Source organism: Xyrauchen texanus, chromosome 48, assembly GCF_025860055.1.
Source record: "Xyrauchen texanus isolate HMW12.3.18 chromosome 48, RBS_HiC_50CHRs, whole genome shotgun sequence".
NCBI classification, from domain to species: Eukaryota; Metazoa; Chordata; class Actinopteri; order Cypriniformes; family Catostomidae; genus Xyrauchen; species Xyrauchen texanus.
This window is the reverse complement of record NC_068323.1, coordinates 7,176,420-7,198,413: the sequence shown is the minus strand read 5'-3', so window position 1 is coordinate 7,198,413 and position 21,994 is coordinate 7,176,420. Positions and strand designations below refer to the sequence as shown.

The following is a 21,994-nucleotide window of genomic DNA, read 5'->3' as shown; positions in this document are numbered from 1 at the left end:
AATGAAGTCAGACACTGCCTTTGGGAACATTTAGGGGACAATGATGAATCACTTGTGCTGAAGTAAAACAGTCTGCAAAGTAAATTAACATGCATGTAAATTAAGAAAAGGATTGAGAACATTCCTGCATCTTAAGATGGTGCCATTTAATGTTTGAAGACATTCTTAAAGTTCCCCAAACAAATGTTACCAGTCCGGTTGGGTGTCGATAAATAAAGATTGCATTGTATTAAGATTATATGTCACATTAGAAACAAGCACAATGGAGACACGTTTCCTTAGCACTTGATTTATTCAAACAATGCCAAAGCCAGTCTCACAGAGACCACTTTGAAATAGACAATATGCAATAAATAGACAAAATGATTATTTTTCTGACAAATTTATACAAAACAATAACTATAACACTTCAATAGTGCAATATAATCAATTTATAAAATGTTGGGATCCTTGCATTGTGGTTATAAGACCTTGAGGCTGCGTTGTCCCAGCGTTGAGTTGAAAAGCAATGCTCCGGCATAATGGATGTGCAAATCAATCCTCCTTTGAATCCACTTCACAAATCAATAGAAACCATGAATCTCTGTTTTGTAGAGCAACTGCATTATACAATTTGAAGTCCAGAGATTTATTTTGACATACATTGATGGTATTGCTTGGTAGTTCAGTGTGATTCTCTTGGCAGGTCCATACACGTTCATTCCAAACATTACAATATGCGTTCTGAATAGCTCAAGGATATAAAGAAAACCAGCAGATCAGGTCTGCCAATAAAGGACCAAGATGCCAAAGTGTACATACAGTGCATTGCAAACTGGAGGTTAGTCCCAGCCCTGAGCGAGATGTCTTGGAGCCATCTAATACCCAACAACAAATAGACATCGACAGACTGCCTTCGCCATTCGCGTTATACAATATCGCTAGCTCTTTTGGACAGTCTTTATACTTTAAAGTTCACTACAAATCACACAAGTGTCTACACTTCTCACTCTTTTACAAGCAATCTCCTTAAACATATTGCAACATACACACGTACACACAAAATCATGCATATTTTGGGCCATTTTCGTTAAAAAGAACTCAAATATCGGAATTCATCTCATTACAAGTGCTGAATGGAAATGCTCCTTTTGGTTTAAACGGTTTTAGCTGTAAAAATGAGTCAATATGCATCCGATGACAGGTCTGTTCTTATACAATACAATCTTTTTTCTCCTTCATTTTTAAGTGTTGAACAGTTTGGATTAGGAAGAGACTAGCATTACGGACTACTTAATCTTGCAAAAGTGTAAAAGACAGGGAAAACAAAACAAACAAAGTTACAAAACTCTTTAAATACCTGATTTGAGCAATTTCTTGTGCATAGACATATACATACATACATTGGTAGTTAAGTAGCTCTTTTGTAACATCGTGCCAAACTTGGTTCAATATCGCAACCCCAAAAGAATCAATCGAGGAAGAATGAAAAACAACCGTCACAAGAGGACAATTTGGATGTCCGAAAGATGCGCCTACCACAGAACAAGAACTGATGAAGCAAACAAATAGTCAATTGGGTGGGGGGGTGATTTGTTACACTCAGTGATTTGATGGTCGTAAAAGCGCCAACACGTACAACAGTAGTGTCTAGCTTGGTCGAAATGAAACTCTTAAATTCAGATCAAATATCAAACATAAAAACAGGTGAAATTCTTTCCCACACCAGAACTGTTTGGCTTCTTTGCACAAGTGAAGACATGCCTTTGTCTCTTATATTGAAACAAAGTCAGTCATGGTTTAGTACTGGGGAGCAGGTGAATATCCAAATGACATTTCTTCCCAGCATTCTCAGATAGGGGATCTTCAAGAACAAGAGATCTAATGTCATTCGTTTTTGGTAGATTTCACAATAGCCAAACTTTTCCAAGACTAGATGTAAGAAATCTCTTCGGTGGAGTTGTGCTATGTTTCTTTGTACCTCCTGAAAGGATGAGAGAGAGAGAACACGTTTTATGATTGAGGTTTTGGGTAGGCAAGAACATCAAGACAAAATACTTTTTGCGATTAGCAGTTTAGCACAATAAAAAAACACATCATCACGATTTTGTGTCACAGTATTGCGTGTACAGCTTCACAATCAAGAGTGCTCGATTTCTTGTCCCATTGCTGGCATTTACAGTAAATTGATTTGTTCCTATGCTGTATATCAAATGTATTTACCTGCTTTGTAGAGTAAATTCAGGTAGGGCTCCTAGTGAGGTCAGCTGTTCTTCTAAGGCCACGATTCGCAGACCGATATACCCAGAAGACAACAGGAGGAGAAGCACCCTGCCAAGAACAAAAGACATAAAATTTCCCAAGCAATTGCAAAAACATCTCATCATTAAACCGGTTATTGTTTCCCGAGGATGTTTCATATCGCCTTAATCCTACATCCCATAAAAATGCATTCCTGTATGTCTGGAATGCATCTGACACATGAAATTTGTTTCGATTGATACCACTTAAATGATACAAATAAAACCACATCCTAGTCACACTCTTCTCCAAGTAACTTAAACAACCTCAATACAAGAGATACTGAGACAAATCGTCATATGACAAAAGATTAAAAATGCATTAATAAAGAAATTTTGGCTAATACTGTCAGCTGATAATTATGATACTTATAATAAATGTTATGGCTGATAAACTATATTAAGGCCAATTTTATAGCAGATATTTATAATAAATGTTGTGGTTGACAACCAATATGATGGCCAATTTTATGGCCAATTATTATATTAAATGTTACAGCCAATAGCAACAATTTTATTGTCAATTATCATGTCACGGATGATAACTGATACTATTGCTAAAGTTATAGACGATAATTAAAATAAATGTTATGAACGATTACCGATATTATGACCCATTTTTATTACCGATAATTCAAACGAATGTTTTGGCTGATAACTGATTTTATGGCCAAATTTGTAGCCGATAATTATAATAAATGGTTTGGCTGATAATCAACATTACGGCCAATTAACTGGTTGAGAAGTGATATTATGGCCAACTGTTATAGCCAATAATAAGGTTTTATAGCCAATTTTATGGTCGATCATTATAATTTGGCTGATAAACGATACTAAGAGAAATTTTGGCCGATAATTAAAACTAATGTTTTGGCCGATAACCTATTTTATGGTCAATTTATGGCTGATAATTATAATTAATGTTATGGTTGATAACCAATATTATGGCCAATTTTATAGCCGATAATTATAATAAATTGTATGGCCATTTTATAGCCCATAATTATAATAAACGGTATGACTGATAATAAACATTACGGCCAATTTTATAGCCGATAATTATATGTTATGGCCAATTTTATAGGCATTTATAATAAATATTTTAGCCAATAACCAATGTTATAGTCGCTCATTATTTTATGGCCGATAACCAATACTATGGCTAAATTATAGCTGAAAATTATAATTAATTGTATGGTCGATAACCAATATTATCACCCTTCTATAGCCCAAAATTGTAATAAATGGTATGGCTGATAACCAATATTATGGCCAAGTTTATAGCCGAGAATTATAATAAATGTTATGGCCGATAACCGATACCATGGCTAATTTATAGCCAATAAATATAATAAAATGTTATGGCCGATAACCGATATTATCACCCTTCTATAGCCCAAAATTGTAATAAATGGTATGGCTGATAACCGATACCAATGGCCAAGTTTATAGCTGAGAATTATAATAAATGTTATGGCCGATAACCGATACCAATGGCTAATTTATAGCTGAGAATTATAATAAATGTTATGGCTGATAAACTATATTATGGCCGATTTTATAACTAATAATTATAATAAAATTAAATGGCAAATAACCAATATTATGGCCAAATTCTAATATAAAATGTAGATTTGTTTTTGTATTAATATAATAGAAAAGGATTACCTTTTACATAACCTTTACATGTTGAAAAATTAAGACTTAATAATAATCCCAAACAAGACAAAGTGTAATCCACTACCAATATCGACCTAATCAGACCGATGTAGATTTAATTGAAAAGATCATCATGAAGACTGCTGGATGTCTGTTTGACTTACAGAATCAGGTAGATAAGGAGAAGTGTGTTGAGGTTGCCAACTTCTCTTTGGATGAGGAGAGATCGAGCCCTGTCCATCACATTCCAAACCCATGAACTTCCTGCAGTTAGAGGAAACACAATCGGTGTTAACCAGTCATACAATAGCTGCATGTCGCTACCTTAATGACATTTTCGTTCATGCATGTCTAAAGAAATATCGCCGTTTAAACAAAAATAATTTGCAGGCCACAACAGTGTGCATCTAAAACAATGATATTCTCGTACCCGTGTATTCTTCGATGGAGCAGTCGTCTTGCTCTAGTAAAGCGCTCCCTGTAGTGGAATGGGTTTCGATAGCACTACTTTCTGTAACACAAGAGCGCACAGATATTTTCACAATTTGCCAAAACGTTCTTAGTAGCAAAAATGACTTGTGTGTTTCGGGTTAGTACAAACCATTTGTTAGTCTAGATGCAAAAAGCTCCAAGTGGGGAGTGACACGTCCTCCAGCCACCTCATAGGAGTCATCAAGACTGGACTGACTGGAGTTCTGCTGAGAGAAATGGACACAAACCGTCACACGCTGGTTGACACACCAAGGCTGCACCCAAACGATGTGTTTTTGGACAGCCAAGTCAGCCCACTTGACAGCTATTTTGGTAACGCTTTGTGAGGCTGTTTCCAGTCAAGCTCATAAACTGGAGTCACCATAACATTTTCACAAACAATACGTACCATTGTATTACAATGTTTTTTGGAGTATGCTAACTGTGACCCATGACAGTCATAAGTCATACAGATCAACCGCTTATATCACTTACCACCAATTTGCCTTGATTGAAGCTGTTCTCGGCCGATGGGAAGAGGGGACTGCTGCTGGCACTTCCCTCCTGTGAAGAATAAGATCATCATGTCAGATCTGAACAGAATGAAATATCAATCCATCAACGTTATCATGAGAGCAATGACTTTAGACCAGCATTGTCAAATATTTACCTTGATGTGAGGGCAAACTGATTGTAGTAGCTTGTAGCATCTTTCTCTATTCCGTAAGGACACAAATAAATACTGCAAGCAAGAAACAGAAAGAAGAATTGTTGTTTTATCATTTAAAACAAATGCTATTCAAGGGGGCCGGGAGACTACTAACGGGCCTCAGCAAACTTTCAAAATAAATGGGTGAATCTCACAAAACCCCTCAAAAACATGTCTAGGTCACATCTGACCACAAAGCCAGATTGAAAATGACATGCCTCATTACACGTTTCCCACAGTTTGCCAGTGAAATATCCAGTAAATCCAGTTTAAGCTAGTCTGGTCATTCTCTGTTGACCTCTCATAAACAGAGCGTTTCCAGGGGTCTGGGTAGCTCAGAGAGTATTGGCGCTGACTACCACCTCCGGAGACGTGTAGGGTGACTCCGGGGAGTGACTCCGGTCAGGTCTCCTAAGCGTTCCTATAACTGCTGATCTCCTGGGTTTTTACGCACAACAGTCTCTTGAATTTACTCTGAATGGTGCCAAAAACAATAAACATCCTGTGAGCGGCAGTTCTGTGGAAGAAAATGCGTCACAACAGTGACTCAGATAACCGCTCTGTACAATTGTGGTGAGAAGAAGATCATCTCTGAATGCTATTCTGGGATGTGTGTTGGCGCTGTTTTGGTGGCACGAGAGTGACCTATGTTTCATGTTCATAAAGGAGACTCGTGATGGGTCAAACACTAGCTTTTATTTTAGCTCACTTCATATAGCTGTCCTCGTGCATTTTATGTTTTTAAACACTTCTCCTTGTCTCGCCCCCATCCTAAGATAGCTCACTGGTGCCCTCTATTGGCTGACCTATATCGTAACAACCTACACAATATTATGCAGGTGGTTTTAATGTTGTGGCTGATCAGTGCAAACAAGTTTTAAATACTCACAACATGTTTTCCACATCTATCACATTAAAATTGGTTTAAATGTACACACACACACTTATACAGTATCTCACAAAAGTGAATAGACCCCTCACATTTTTGTAAATATTTGATTATATCTTTTCATGTGACAACACTGAAGAAATGACACTTTGCTACAATGTAAAGTAGTGAGTGTACAGCTTGTATAACAGTGTAAATTTGCTGTCCCCTCAAAATAACTCAACAAACAGCCATTAATGTCAAAACCGCTGGCAACAAAAGTGAGTACACCCCTAAGTGAAAATGTCCAACACTTTATCAGGTGAGCTACCGTGCAAGCTAATTACATTGGAATAAGAGTGTAAATGTAGGGGAGTTAAAATGCTTCTCAAATGATGCGTTATAGTAAAGTGTTTCATTATCACAACAGAGCAGTGTGTGAGTAATGGTGCAAAAATGTATGAAGACAAAATCGGCCGTTGTACTCATGAAGGGTGTGAAAGTGAAAAGCACAGTTGTTGTAGCACCTCTAGAGTTAATTTCACCAGGAAACGGCGGCGTTTGCAAACATTTTGTTATAGAAACATTCATTATATGAGACTAGGTTGGGCAGTTTAGAGGATCAAATATGGATGCATGAGAAACCGACCTTTTCTCCTTCAGTGGTTCGTATAGAAATGGCGTTCGGCACGAGCAGCGCAGTGTTCTGCTTCTTCAGAATATTTACATTGGACACAGGAATAATCACCTATAACACACACATACACATAAGCTGAAACATGTTTTCAAATATGACGCAACAAATATAAATGTCCATTTAACAGACGGATAATGACTATTTGTGCAACCTCTGCATGCATCAGCATGTCAAGATTTATCACCTTGGTGTCCTTTAGCAGCACTGAGGAATAGAAGCAGATGTTACTGTCGGTGATGTATAGACGACCGTGATAAGGCACCTCCTTTTGCAGGGCACAGATGTAGGCTAAAAGTGAGAGCGATATGAAGAGTAAAGAACGAGATCAGTAATGTGGAAAATATGATTGGTGTACGTGTACGTTAGCGATTTACATCGGGACCACACCTAAATTAGACCTTTTATGACCTTTTATTAGACAATAAAGCTATTGTCTAAAAGGCCCTGCGAGGTAAGCAAAACATTAAGGGCAACTCTACACACAAAAGTATTTTAGCAATAATGCAAATATTTGGAAAAATTCACCTCTTAAATGCACACATATGTTAATATTGACGGACTCAACTCACCATGTAGTAAGTCCTCACTTTCTAGGACTTCTGGGAAGAGTTTGTGGAATGTTTTGTTGTGCTTCATAAAACTCTGATAAAAGAAGTGTAGAAAATTATATTAGATGAGTGAGAAGGGATTAATGATAATTATGTAAAAATTTTTAAATAGTTCAAAAGCTTGACATAGCAAAAGCTTACGCTTCTAGAGTTGAAGCTCTCACTTCTTTCCAAAGGTCTGCTGACATCAAGAGTATGAGACCTGCCAATATAAACACCACAAATTTAAACATGCATGCCATTTCCTTTAAAAGTAAACTTGTTTGATTAATTCAATCCATGAGGAAAAAGTCAGGATTTAGAACAAAATATTGATTGGTCGATTATATCGGTCAATTCGATTAATCGGACGATATTTGGCCATTTTAGATTCTCAGTATCGGCCGATAACCATATCGTTAGGACAATTTTCAAAACGGTTCAAATAATTTTGGAGTCGTCGATGTAAAATAAGATTTTGAAGACATTAAATTGTATTATATTGCCATTACTTCAGCCACCCAGGTGTCTAGATATCAGTATCGGCCAACGAAATACCAGTTGTCATCAACTAGAAAAAAACAAAACAAAAAAACACCCCGAACACTTGCAATTAAGCATTTGGTTTGGTGTACCAAATCATTATAAAATCTAAAATGGCACTTTGTCCCTAGGCAATATGACATTATGCTTTAAACGTTCTTTTAAGTGTCCTGTTGACCATTAGAGTTACTGTTTAAGCTTTCATATTTTATAAAAGAGTAGAAGGAAAGTGGATAAACAGAAGATAATGAATGGAAAAAATAATAAAAGTAAGTGGTTTACCTGGGCAGGACCTGCCGGCTCAGGCTCTTGCCCTGTTGTTGAAGCTCAAGCTGGTTTTCCTCTAAACTGAAAGCTTTCCTGCTTCCAAACTTCGTTTTCGTCCTCCCCTTCTTCACCTTTCCGGGAAGCTCACCTGCTTCCACTGCATAACTGTAAAAACAGTGAAACATGACTGTGAAACAGAGCACAGAAACCAGGAGCAAAAACTCATAGCCACACCAAAAAAAAATAAACAACCCCCCCAACATCTTTCTTAATCAGTATTCCCATCTTGATGTTATAAGGATGTTTTGATATTTTTACTGGACAAGATTTAATGACTGGAGAAATAAGATTATGCAATATGTATTAGTTTTCAGAGAACCTATCTTGATTAAAATTTGTTTTACTTAACCTAAATGGCAAATAGTTTCTAGTTTCAAGCATAATTCGAATAAAACTTTGACGTTTATGCTTAAAGTAAAAAACTAAATGCCAGTGGGGTAACAGTTGATCATGTTTAAAGGATGTTTAGATATTTTCCAGCAAGACAAAAATACTGATTATGGAAATAATTTTTTCAGTGCAACAGATTGTCTGAAAACCAACAGCCCCTAATCTCTACTGTGTAGGTGTGAATGCTGCAAAACACAACAGCAAGTTCTATAAAACCGAAAATCTTGTAATCCATTAGTAAAACTGTAATAGGCCTCCAAACTCATAGCCAGTGAATTCAGTCCCAGTTTCTTAAATACCCACATCATCCATAAAAACCTTTCACACTCCAGTTATGAGGTGATGCTTGACTGTATGCTGTAACAGCCTATAAAAAAAAAAAAACCTTGACACTGTTGCAGCACAAATGGGCAATAGGAGCAATTTCGGTTATTTAAAAGCCAATTCTCAGAATGTACTTTCTTTATTTCACTTCTTTAAAACGAGAGTGGCCATAAAAGATACAGGTTTATAGGTTATATAGGCTTTTTTATTTCATCAGAGTTGCAAATGTTGTGTAATGTTTAAACAGACAAATACACACCACAAAGGCAAATACACAATTAAAGCTTTGATGCAAGTGTAATATTGGATACAAAATATCACGCCAAGTGGAATCTACAACAAATGACGCTAGAACTTTCCTCAGAACTAACTCCACTTTTCTGGCTCTTATTTTCAATGAGTTTTACGTAACTGGTGTCAAAAGTGATTTTTAGTGAATATGAAGTTTGTTCCACAAAAGTGTCCTAGGAACATGTTCCATTAACATTTAACAACCAAAAAGAGAGTCCAAATACTTTTAGCATTAACTTTGCACAAACAAAAACTTCTTTTTGTGAAACATTTTGCTTGAAAAATGTGCTGTTTTTATTGTATTTATTTTTAATAAATGCTACTTGGTTTGATTTCTTGTTATTTGATGCCTTGACATCAAGTTTGGTTTAAGTGTCCAAATACTCTTGGGGCCACGGTCAAGTCAAATTACGTCTAAAGCATTCAGTTACCTGTAAAGGTGTTCGCCATGTCTTCTAGTTAATCGTAAACTCAAAGACCTATTCATAGTGAAAATAATTAACCAAAATGAGAAAGGCCCACAAAACTGGCCTAACGATATTTCTTTAGTCCGACAGTTTCCAATAAGTAAAATAAATAAAATCGGAACAAGTTCAGACAAAGTAAACTAAAAACAAACACTTGTGGCAAGCAAGGTTTTGTCCTCCCTAGTGTCTACAGTTCAGTTCAAATGAGAGTTCTTTCCTCCTTTTAAATGCAAATCAGAGGGCGGATACACCGACCACAAATGGTGTGATATGTACCGGAACACATCCTGAATACAGACATACACCCACACACAGGTATTAACATGTTCACAAATGCACCTCCCTGTCAAACAAAAGAAAATGCAGGCCTAGCTGTTGGCACCAAAGATTTTAAAATATGAATTGGCTGCACATCTTGACAGCTCAAGAGAAGTGAAAGCCAAACAACCCTAATACTCCTGAAAGGCATGCAACAGGAAGTAAAAGCCAAAAAGGAACCACAAACCACTGCGTGAAGAGTCAGAAAAGGCAAGACTCTTGTCTTGAGAGGTTTGGGCAATTGAATCTGAAATTAAAAACAGTCCGACATTTCCAGTTATTTTGGTGCCTATATAAAACCACAATGGTAAGCACAACAGTTGTTGACTACAATCGTCTATATTGAGAACTTGTTGTTGCACTAAGGGTGCTTCCTGCAACTGCCACTGACCCTAGATTCATATAAGAAGCCAAAGTTAGCACAAGACGATTACAAGATATCTCAAGCACAAACGTGTCATGTATTGCTTAAAGATATAGGTTAAAAAGACAGCACATGACCAGATATGTAATAAAATAGTCATACGAAGTCGCATGACAAGGTATGCAGAATATGCGTAACTTCTACACAAGTTGCAGTAAAGAGCATCTGTCAACGGTGGATGTGACGGCTATGCAAACGTTCCAGAAGTCATTAGCTGTGATAGAATTTATGGTATGAAAGGAAACAAAAAGAAAGTGATTAGTTCCTGAAAATAGCTCAAATAAATTGCACATATGTAATTACGCAGAGATAACATTTTCGTTCGAGTTTCATTTTTGAAAAGCCAAGGAGTGGCTGGTATCAGGTTATAAACATTGTCGCTCCTACATGTTCAAAGGACAAATCGGACGACATCCGTGTAAAGAGATGTGGAGCCTAGTTTTATGTCCATGCAAAAATGCATGCTATATAAAAGATGTAGAATTAAACTATTAAATAAAAGCAAAGGCAACGCTAAGTGTACCACCAATACCCCCTACATAGTGTTTAAAATGTCTTGCTTAAGGGAAAGTTTACCCAAAAATACATTTGTCATCAATATAAGGGAATTAGTAAATGACAATTTTCCCTTTTGGGTGAACTATTCCTTTAGGAGTGCAATTGTAAAATACATTCGAAACACTGTTGAATCAAAATTGGGATTGAACTGAAATCAAATTAATTTTAGAAACAAATTCACCAACACCATGTTCTTCCTCTCATTTTCTAGCAGTGGTCAACTTTCTCTACCCACAAGTAATTCCAGTTAAGTGAGAATTGTCAAGCCATCAATGAGTCATTTCTGCATTTCTGAGGTTGGGTTGTGGTACATTTGGGCTTGGATATTTAGGGAAACTACTGCCCCATTGTGGGTGTTTAGGGGAAACACAAGTAGGTAAAGCAGTCTTGTTCCAAGGTGGCACATGCTGGTAAATAAGAGCATGGAAATTCGCTAAAAACTTCGAGGGTACATTATGACATTTTTCGAGAACATTTCCATTTTACCCCAGATTCAAAAGGATCGAGAAACTGTATGTCAACACTTTAAAATAAGGTTGTATTCATTGGCATCAGTAAAAGCATTCAATATTTTAAATCTTGGTTCATGTTAATTTTGATATATACACACCAAAACTTTCTTGAACTCTAAAAGCTGCATTTGAACTAACATGAACAATATTATTTAGATAAATAAACATTAAATCAAAATGAATAAATGCCAAAACATTATTCATGATACCTAATGCATTACCTAACGTTAACAAATAGAACCTCATTGTAAAGTGTAACCAATTACATTTGGCCTATTAAAGCCTGTAGACTGATTTTCATGCGAAGGGAGCGGGTCGCTTTTGCCGGGAAAATCCAAAGGATGTGACATTTATATACGCTCCCGAGAGCCTAGCCTCAGTTCATCCGCTATTCAACAGCGACAACAAACTGCAACACTAGGTAACATTATACCGACCCTGAATTGGCGTTCTTCTTATTGGACATGTAAGCTTACATAACTGCAAAGCATGTGAAATAGTAGTGCTATAAGGATTGTTCTGTGTAATTATAGCTAACTTGATCTTGCATGCACCGTAACTGTCATAAACAATGTTAACCTGTAATTATTCAGCAAGGTAAACTACAATAACACATGAAACGAATGCTAGACAACGTTCAAGATCATGCAAAAATCTCCATTCATTAGCGTAACTTGGTTATACATGCAAAGAAAAGAGATTACTTCAAACTACAGTCTTGCATAGTCAGTCCGATATCCACACTTTGTTTTATCCCCGTTCCAGCACTGGAGAGTCAAATATAATATACAGTCTCAAAGTTTGTAGTAAAACAATCATAACAGTGTCATTTCAGTTATGCCACTTCATCTGTCAGCATGATGCCGGTGAATCACGTTCAGTCTCTTTGTACGTTACGTCATTGTTTTGGTCGATGCTCGCTCGTGTCCATATGGAGTGTGTGCACGAGCAACAGGCAGCTGGCTGCAGTTCACTTAAAGGCCACAGGTGTCACTAATAACAAGGGTTAATGAATCTTACTGCACCTTTAAGAGAATCAAAACTTTTGTACTGTGACTACTTTCTTGACAATTTTCTTGACCCGGTCCCACATTCTCATGAATGTATTGTAAAATAAAATACATTATAATAGGATTGGTTAGGATTTTTTTACTGTAATACAACGAAAAATAATGTTACATGCAAACAATGAAAATATAGGTCTTTTTTTCTTCTTCTGATTTTGGGATGAATATTGGCCAGGACACATTTGTCCAATTCAGCCTTGAATTAAATGTGTAGGGTTTGACCATTTGCATGTGGTATGCAATTTAAAAATCACCCAATCCTAACATACAACCCTTTAGTTAGCAAGACATTTGACCCAACTCCACTAGGAAAATGGTCACGTTCCATTTCCCAGTGTAAGAAAAATATAATCATCAAAAAAACATGAAGATCCTATTTAGACACTATAGGTTCGGTTTACAGATCTATTTCTACCAGAATATTGCATTCTCCCATTTACACGGAGCGTTATAGCCTCCCCAACTTATATTAAATCACAGTGTTTCACAACGGGCACAAGAGAATATAATACCCCCTGTTGATTCATTCGAATACCTCAGATAAATGCAAGACCATTCCAAGACTAAAAATAACCATCAAGACCGGACATTTAATCCGATTTTTGCTAGTGTTGAACACAATGGCTTGAGGCGCTTCAATAATATGCCAAACAAGGAAATGTGCTTAATGTTTATCAGTGAGAAAAAGCCTTGAACTTTATCTCACTTCCCTTTGTACGGAGAGTTTTTTTAATGACTAAATGTTTGTTCTTAAGAACGAAAGTGAATTTGTTGCTTAACAGTCAACTTGAATTATTTGTGCTATCTTTTTAACTTCCCATGAACTAGTTTATGCTGACTTCACAAGAACAAATATGGTAAATCAGAATCAGAATGAGCTTTATTGCCAAGTAGGCTGACACATACAAGGAATTTGACTTGGTGACAGAAGCTTCCAGTGAACAGACAATACATCCACAAGACAGAGATAATACTTTTTTTTTTTAATAAAAATAAAAAAGTTAATCCCTTTAGGTTTCAAACATGCCCCGTTTGACCTAAAGTAGTATACAAATTCTAGATAGGCCCTTTAGAGTGAATGTTATTTAAAAAAATACAGTACAATTGAAACGATTTAGTATAATAATATTGCGCATAACGGTAATTGAACAACATAAATTGGAAACCGATCACCAAAATTTCTGTATTGGTGCATCACTAAATGGATCATTCTTATAGCACTGATAGTAGGGTTGGGTATCATTCAAAAAAATTCGATACCGATATCTTGACTTCGATACCGGTTCCTAAACAATAAAAACTGACTCAAAGACTCATCAGCTGGGCCTTCTGGTCTCCTCATGCCAGGGTCGACAGGGGCGGAGAGGTCTCCGCATGCCAGGGTCTCCTCATGCCAGGGTCGCAGGGGCGGAGGCTATAACATTAATGTGAAGAGGGGGGAATAAAAACAAGAAAGCTAAACTGCTAATTCAGCCAACCCTAAGGATAAGTACGGTTTAACAAGATAACTAGTTTAATGCGAGTTAAACTTGATCAGTTACTGTCAACCTTAAAACATTTTTAGCATCGATTTAGCTAGCCATCTATAGCCGTACATCAAACAATATCTAACGCTACGTAGGTCCCAGTTAATAGGACATGGGCAACATACGGCCCACGGCCATAATATAGTTGCCCACGCCTGTTATAGGACTATGTCACCGCGCACCGGAACGTTAATTTAACATGTACACAAGCATGTACCACAACAAGTTAGCCGATTTTGTTTGTTGGTTTGTTTGCAAAACATTAACCTACCTGTCAGCGTCCCAGTCATAGCGCCGCTGCATTCATCAGAAGATTTGGAGGACTCGTTTGGTGAGCATGTTGGAGGACGACTCGTGTGGCGGGCATGTTGGAGGAGCGACTCGTGTGGCGGGCATGTTGGAGGAGCGACTCGTGTGGCGGGCATGTTGGAGGAGGACTCGTGTGATTTTTTGTGATTTTCTGCCTAAACACAGACAAATACCGGCACATCTAGCATGCTACATGCTTAACACTGATGAGATTAACCACTTAGGTATCAACATTTGGTACCGAACGACAAGACATTTTTTGATACTTGATTGTTTAGAGGCAATTCAGTCGGTGCCTAAAATGTATCGAACTCAATACCCAGCCCTAACTGATATTACACAATAATACAATATAGAATTACTAAACACACGACAAACAAACAAAAGATATGGAGAGCTCCACACCGAGGCTGTGCCATCTTAATAGCTTCTCGTAAAACCAGGAATTTCCATTCTTAAATTTAAAAACAACAATTTGTACAAAATAATTCTGCAAAAAACATGATGCCAAATGTTCTCTGCAGCTGTTCTATGACGTACTCCCAGCTGCCGTAACACCAGTCATGGATATACATCACCCTGAAGGAAGCACATGGCTAACATGCAAATCCAGCTTACCTTTCTACGTCTTCACACACCATTGTGCCCATGTGGTTTGGGTCCTTTTCACAGTCCATAACAAAGCCAGAGCTCTCCACAGAAACTTCAAGCAAATGGACTTACTCAACTTCTCTCGAGTAGCCAAACAAGACTTCAAGCAACTGGGTCTAAAGGTTTTCCCTTTACAGCTACTCCATTACACAATCATTGCTCAGTCAGGCACTTGGAAAAATGAGATAATGAGGGCAATGAAGCCAAGGGGGTGACTGAGGAAGTTAAAAAAAAAGCCTTTGCTGGCCCACTCCGCTCACTTCCAACCACGGAAAATAGTGAGTCCATGGAAATGAGCAGAGTGGCGGGTGATGGTGTAGTACTACAATGGTCCATTTAAAAGCCATTGAAGGATTGCAGAGGAATGCAATGCAAGAATGGCCGAAGACAATACAAAAGCCAGTGGTCCACCAATTCTCTTTGAGATGGCGCAGAAGGGAAACATCGTAAAGCACATGGGAAAGCTACAAAAAAAGGACTTTCAGATGCTTAAGAATGCACAATATACAGTGTAGTAGCCAATTTGTATTTTTTTTGTTCTGATAAACAATATTGGAAGCAGGTTGAGTAGAAACTTGAGGGCAAGTAAATGACCATATTAATTTTGCAGTAAATTTTACCAATTTAGTTTGAAGCCCAAACCTGGCATTTAAAGGAGACCGACCCAACCAATACTGCATGGGTCAAATTTTAAGACCAAACTCAAAATATTTCTCCAACAGCTTGCTAAGCTCTAATGTGAAATGTTGTGCCAATAAACTCCGAGTCATGTTGAGATTAAAATTTGAAATGCACAATTACAACGCAAACTCGTTAATCGATGTACATGAATACCTGACCTGAAAAACAACAGTTTGTTGGGTCATGTCGGACCTTTAGGTTTCAAACGTGCCCTGTTTTACCTAAAGTAGTATACATATTCTAGTTAGGCTCTAAAACACAGTACAATTGAAACAATTCAGATTAATAATATTGTGCATAACGGTAAAAATTGGAAACCGATCACTAAAATGTGGAACATTATTGCACTGATAGTTATGAAAGTAACAAAACAGCCTTGTGACCAAGATATGAGCCACAGCAAGTTCCAGTTCAATCACCATCTGACCCCGGACCTCCTTATAACACATTACATCAGGATAAGTCATCCCAAGCCTAACGTACAATGGCTCATTTTCGTCAATGGTCATGTATTGGCTCATGTACGAATAGAAACAAATCTAGGCTTGCACTACACCTTTGTCAATCACAAATTGGTGCACAAATCATCTGTCAAAGTCTTGTTAGAAGGCAAGGCAGTTCACTCGGTAACGCCCCGGGGAAGCAACTTTCTATTTAGATAACAGGCAAACAAGTAAATCTTTTAAATCTACCGGTACTTGAATGTCTCCATTATATTGTCTCTGTTTTAGTAGATCTTAACTTACTTATATCTGAACTTCTCAGTTCATTCTGTACTCTAGTTTAAAAAAAACAAGACAGCAAGTTCTAAGTGAGGAGATTAAATATATCTTGCATAATGTTTACTTGATTACAGGACATACCGCTTCTTGGACCACACCAGCACAAAATTATATAGACAATATCAGCTCAGTTTTCATTACATAAGCATATGGACAGACAAGAAACTTTCAAGGTCTGAAACACACAAGGGTACAAGGTGGCCACTCTATCTGTTGACTATCTGCACAGATGCGTAATTAAGTTGCCAGCGCTGAACTACAGGAAGTCATAGATCATTTTCAAGAAAAGATTCTGATAGAAATCTAACAATTTTGCAAGACTTGGATTTCCCTGCTTACAAAATTAGTGGACTTGAATGGAAGTGAGACTTTGGTCAAAAGCATGTGGGAAATAGACAGTCAAACATCAAAGTGTACTAAATGAGACAAGGGGGGTATTTGCAGAGAAATGAAAGTAGCAAGTAAAACCACACGCTGACTTCTGTAGAGCCGTTCCATTTAAATGACAATAAACAGAACCACAAAACATCCTGAATTGCCTTCTTCGGCATCTACCTCTAAAAACCAAAGATAAATGCAGAAAATACCGAATATTGAGGGTGTGTTCAAGCTAAAATTAATCCAATGTACAAACCAAACTCCCAAAATAGACCAGGAATTGGTCTTTATGACTAGATTATCTCAAACAAGCCTAAGATGGTTTGCTTGTTTTAGTGGTTTCTCACAATGTTCAAGCTGGTCTTTTTGCTTGTTTTAGATGGGTTTTGTCCCCTTGTCTAGGACAAAAGACAGACCAGCTAATCCCAAATTGTCCGGGGTGAGTAAACCAGCAAAAACCAGCTAAGGCCAGCCAGGGACCTCATCTTAAAATAGATAGGCCTAACCAAGACAGAAAAAATTGCCTAAACCATCAAACCATCTTGGGGCGGCTGTGGCTAAGTTAGTAGAACTGGTCGGCCACTAATCGCAGGGTTGGTGGTTCGAATCCCGGCCCACACGACTCCACATGCCAAAGTGTCCTTGGGCAAGACACTGAACCCCAAGTTGCTCCCAATGGCAGGCTAGCACCTTATATAGCAGCTCTGCCGCCATTGGTGTATGAATGTGTAAATGAGTCACAGTGTAAAGAGCTTTAAATACTGTTACGGTTAAAAAGGCGCTATATAAGTGCAGACCATTTACCATCTTATGGCTAGGGTGCAACTATGTGTTGAACAACGCTGAGCCTTCCAAAGTACATTCTTTTGACCACAAACCCATATGGATGTGTTTGACTCATGCGTATTAAGACTGCAGTACTGTGTGCTGGCAATTTGGGATAAAAATAGTGGTAAAAGATAACATGACCTGCATGTGTAAGGACCTTAATACACAACTATGAGATCATCGCTTTATCTGGAGAGATACTGGTCAATCTAAACCACTTAACAGGATTTGTGATGTAACACTTGGCAAATGGCGCAATTTGATTACGACACGTTTTTGTCGACAGGGACATCCATTAAACCATCAATGAAGTAAAAACAATTTAGCCAAGAAAGAGGTCCATTCCAGTGACTGCAAGTGAACTTAAGTCATGTGAACATTCACACCTTGAAGACAGCTAGGAATTCGGAGCATGTTCATTAGTTTTTGTCCCAACCAGTGAGTGCATTGACAGGTACAATTATAACATCCATTCAAAAAGGTTTACACCAAGAACTGCTGGCCTAAAATGGTATATTAGTTAGTGTTTTTCCATTTGGTGGACTAAAATCAATTTGCTAAGAGTATGGATGTACATTTCAAACAGAAATAATGTCTAAACCCATCCCACGGTGATGCATCGCCCACTCATTGGAAAATGTGATAAGGAAATAAGCCCTTGTCTAAAATTAACCAAGTAATTCCTTTACAACAGCACGAGTGCTGTGATACAGGTACAATAATAGGCTTTAAAACTCTACCCTGATTGCACACGTGTATCACACAGACGCACGCCTAAGGGTTTACGTGCGTTTATATCTGAAATAAGTCCTTTTTGGTCATCTGCAATACGTCTATAAAGACAATTCCTCTTGGATGTCTTTGAGATGTTTATGATTTACAATGTTTGCAAAACAGATCTTTTTAAGACGTTTAGCAGATGTTAATGAGATTGCAATGCGTTCCAGATGAAACGCTCATAAATAGACATCTAAGAGATGTACGTGAGCTATCTGGGAACAAACAAAGACATTATTTGATTTGAAAGGTTTATTATAATGCACCCGAATACCAATTTCGCATTAAAGAGCATTCAAGTGGTTGACATGATCTTAATTGAAGACAAAATGGAAATTGGCCAACTTACCATGCGTTCAGACCAGAGGCGGCGAGAGGTTCAAAAATCGCTCTGGCTGCCCTGCCAACAACGCTATGGAAGATTCGTGGACGCTCTGACGTAGCTGAAATAGGTGGCAAAGTTCGTTCAGAATGCTTGGTTTTGTGAACTATATTTAAAGGGGCCACAAAACACCCAGACACGTCGACCGGTATCTTTATGCCAACCTATCACAAGTAGCGTATATCCTCGGGAAATATTTTAAATGTGAAAGTAAGAAATCGATCGATGGCAGAAAGTAATCAAAATTATGCTTGTTTGTTACCAAAATAAACTCCATATTTGTCCCTGTAAGCAAACAGGGACAGATCATATATTACGGGAAAACCCGCCACGGCAATAATTTGTTTCTCCTCCATTTTGTCTTTGGAAATATTGTTTGGTGGGAACCAAAGTTTACACTGTTGTGTTCTCTAGACTTCACTAGAGCGGAGCACTTCTATATACTCCAATAGGTTGCCGCCAAACCGCGTCAAAGCTCATTACCATAATGCTGCCCGCACTTGAACTTTCCTCTGACGGCAAAAACTCACCGGCCACGGAAACGCTGCCGCGATACGCTGGCTTCCATAGAAAATGAATGACTTCCAGAATATTTGACGCATTCGACGCCTCTGGCCTGAAAGCACCATTACACCAACTTAAAAGTAGGGCTGCATGATTACAGCAAAAATCATAATAGTTGACTATTGCCCTTGATATTGTAATCGTGATTAATACTGACGATTAAAATATTAAATTATGACGTCGCAAATTAAGCAACCGTGCGATTCTTTGGAGTAGCAGATTTCAATGGTGGATTTGAGCTGCGCTCCAGTTTCTTTTAAGCATTAAATATTGTAATAATGTTTGTTAATGTTAGGCCAAATAAAAACTATTTAAATGGATATCTATGGTATAGAATACATTTAACTAATGCTAAGTTACTTAAATTATTAATCCACATACAGTAAATAATAGGACATATTCAATATTCAAACTTATTAACAGCCGATTTAAACTGATTCACCCAGTTCACACTGCCAGTGACACGCAGCGACAAAACGACCTCATCTTATTCATTTTCAACGAGAGCTGGCGACATCCGGCAACTGAGCGACGGCGACTGTTGGCGTCCAGATGTGAGTGTCTCCAGCGATGTGACACATTTGGGAAATGTTTTACTTTATACAAATGAAGACCGACTTTCGGGAGCGATAGAGAATACGAGAGAAGATGGTAGAGCTCACGTGATCCTAATATTTTAATAATAATAATAATATTAATTGTAAAGAAACAGTGCTGTTTAGACTCTCCATACACACCACTAGCGACCTGACCGCCAGCCACTAGCGACACGCAGCGACAAAGTAGCTGGCAGTGTGAACGCAGCTTTAGATCGAGCAACGCGACAAACTCTCAATTACAATGACAGCTGTCACTCACTGCAGGTCTACGCTGTTTGAGACCTGCATTTCGACACAACCTCAATGATGCGCCGCACAAAGTTCTGCACTCTTGCGAATGCTCTCATTAAAAACTAAGTTTTACAGCTACTTTTCGAATGTCAGGTAATGTTTCTTCAATATTCATTTTCGTGTGCCACCACGAACAGAGGTGGAACATACAGCAAGCATTTGGGCATTCAGATGGTTTAAAACTTGCGCATTAGCATCAGTTGTCATTACGGATAGGGTGGAGGACTAATTTAAGTGGCTCTGATTGGCCGTTGCCGTTTCATTGCTCAACGGACATGTCTGTGATTGGTTAGAATACTCAACCGCTGAAAAAACATGTTGTAAATAGAAACCATTGACGCAACAGGAGCTGACTTAAAGTGAACGCTGTAATCGATTACAAAATCATGGCAGCCACAATCGCGATTTGTTTTTTGATTGTGCAGCCCAACCAACAAGAACCATGTTTTGAATACGCCACCATGTTTTTTGGACATATTCCTTTAAATACCTTGGACTACCAAGAAAATAAAATGGTAAATTACCATGTTAATCATTCAGCATCAGCACCTTTGAGTATATCAAAGTACCCTGGTATTACCATATGATATTATTAATGTACCCTCATATAAATAAAAAAAAAAAAGCATTAATGATATTTCACGCAACACATTTGCCAAACACAATATACTGAGAATGAACTCATCAAATTGACTATTAGTGTATGTATATAGGCCTACTATGAGTATATTTTAAATTGTATATAAAATTCAGTCAAAACTACCATTTAAAAAGACACTTATTGCAAGTATCTAATTGACAAAAACTGCCATCACTCACACACACACACACACACACACTCTCTCTCTCTCTCTCTCTCTCTCTCTCTCTCTCTCTCTCTCTCTACACACACACACACACACACACACACACACACACACACACACACACACACACACACACACACACACACACACACACACACACACACACACACAGTTGATTAAGCCTTCAAAAAAACAACAAATCTGTTCTATATCTGTTCAAAACGTATACATTACATATTATAATCAAAACAGACACACTAGTACCTTATAATCATAATATTAATAAAACATTAACATATGTTAATGAGCTCCTGCGTATATGGGATTATCGGATGTGTACGGTTGATGACGGTTAGGCTCACCTCTCCTTCATTAAATGCTTGATTCGCGATATGGCGCTTTCGTCGATCTTCCTCAGAAATGTTTTCAGTCTCTCCCTCTTGTTTTCCAGCATTCTTCCTCCACTCACACCGACAAAAACGCGCCGTTAACCGAAGATGCGATGATCCAGTTCCTCTTCGGCGTCCCATGAGCGCTGCCTCATTAACAAAGTGAGACAAAATCGGACCAAGTGCTGTTGGCCAATCAGAGCTTGTCTGATCAGGCGCGTTGTCCAATCGCAGCGGGGTGCTCGAATGCCAACTCCGCCCATGCCCTTGTATGGTCAAGACGCGTGTTCGCATGCAACGTGGTGGTAGGGGGAGGAGGTCAGGATGGGGAAGTGACACACTGGCAGCCTGTATTACAGACTGGCCTTCTGTTTTGCTCTTTTCTCACATGTTTTCATATGACCAGTCTCATGATGAACACATTATGTGTTTAGAAATGTTCAATAATCATATATATATACCTATATACCATAGCCATATCACAATCTGAATTACCTTTCCCCGTTTGCACACACATGAAATACTTTAGTCCTCAAGCTA

At 38.0% G+C, this 21,994-nt stretch overlaps 1 protein-coding gene across 5 annotated transcripts; it reads right to left on the bottom strand.

The window, feature by feature from the left end:
* Window positions 1-280: 280 nt before the first annotated feature.
* LOC127639729 (GRAM domain-containing protein 2B-like) lies at window positions 281-21,595 on the bottom strand. 5 transcript variants are annotated; one of them, XM_052121910.1, is made up of 13 exons: window positions 21,428-21,595; window positions 8,096-8,245; window positions 7,433-7,493; window positions 7,253-7,325; window positions 6,868-6,971; window positions 6,636-6,734; window positions 5,080-5,151; window positions 4,905-4,973; window positions 4,540-4,636; window positions 4,369-4,449; window positions 4,103-4,202; window positions 2,203-2,310; window positions 281-1,963 (listed from the first exon to the last, which is right to left on the bottom strand). In XM_052121910.1, exons 1-13 carry the CDS (start codon window positions 21,517-21,519, stop codon window positions 1,945-1,947), a joined length of 1,125 nt encoding a protein of 374 aa, XP_051977870.1. In that variant the 5' UTR covers window positions 21,520-21,595; the 3' UTR covers window positions 281-1,944. The 5 variants fall into 5 exon arrangements, with proteins under 5 accessions (XP_051977870.1, XP_051977871.1, XP_051977874.1 ...); XM_052121911.1 differs by having other exon boundaries at window positions 4,540-4,633; XM_052121914.1 differs by lacking the exon at window positions 21,428-21,595 and adding an exon at window positions 14,289-14,496.
* Window positions 21,596-21,994: the final 399 nt, after the last annotated feature.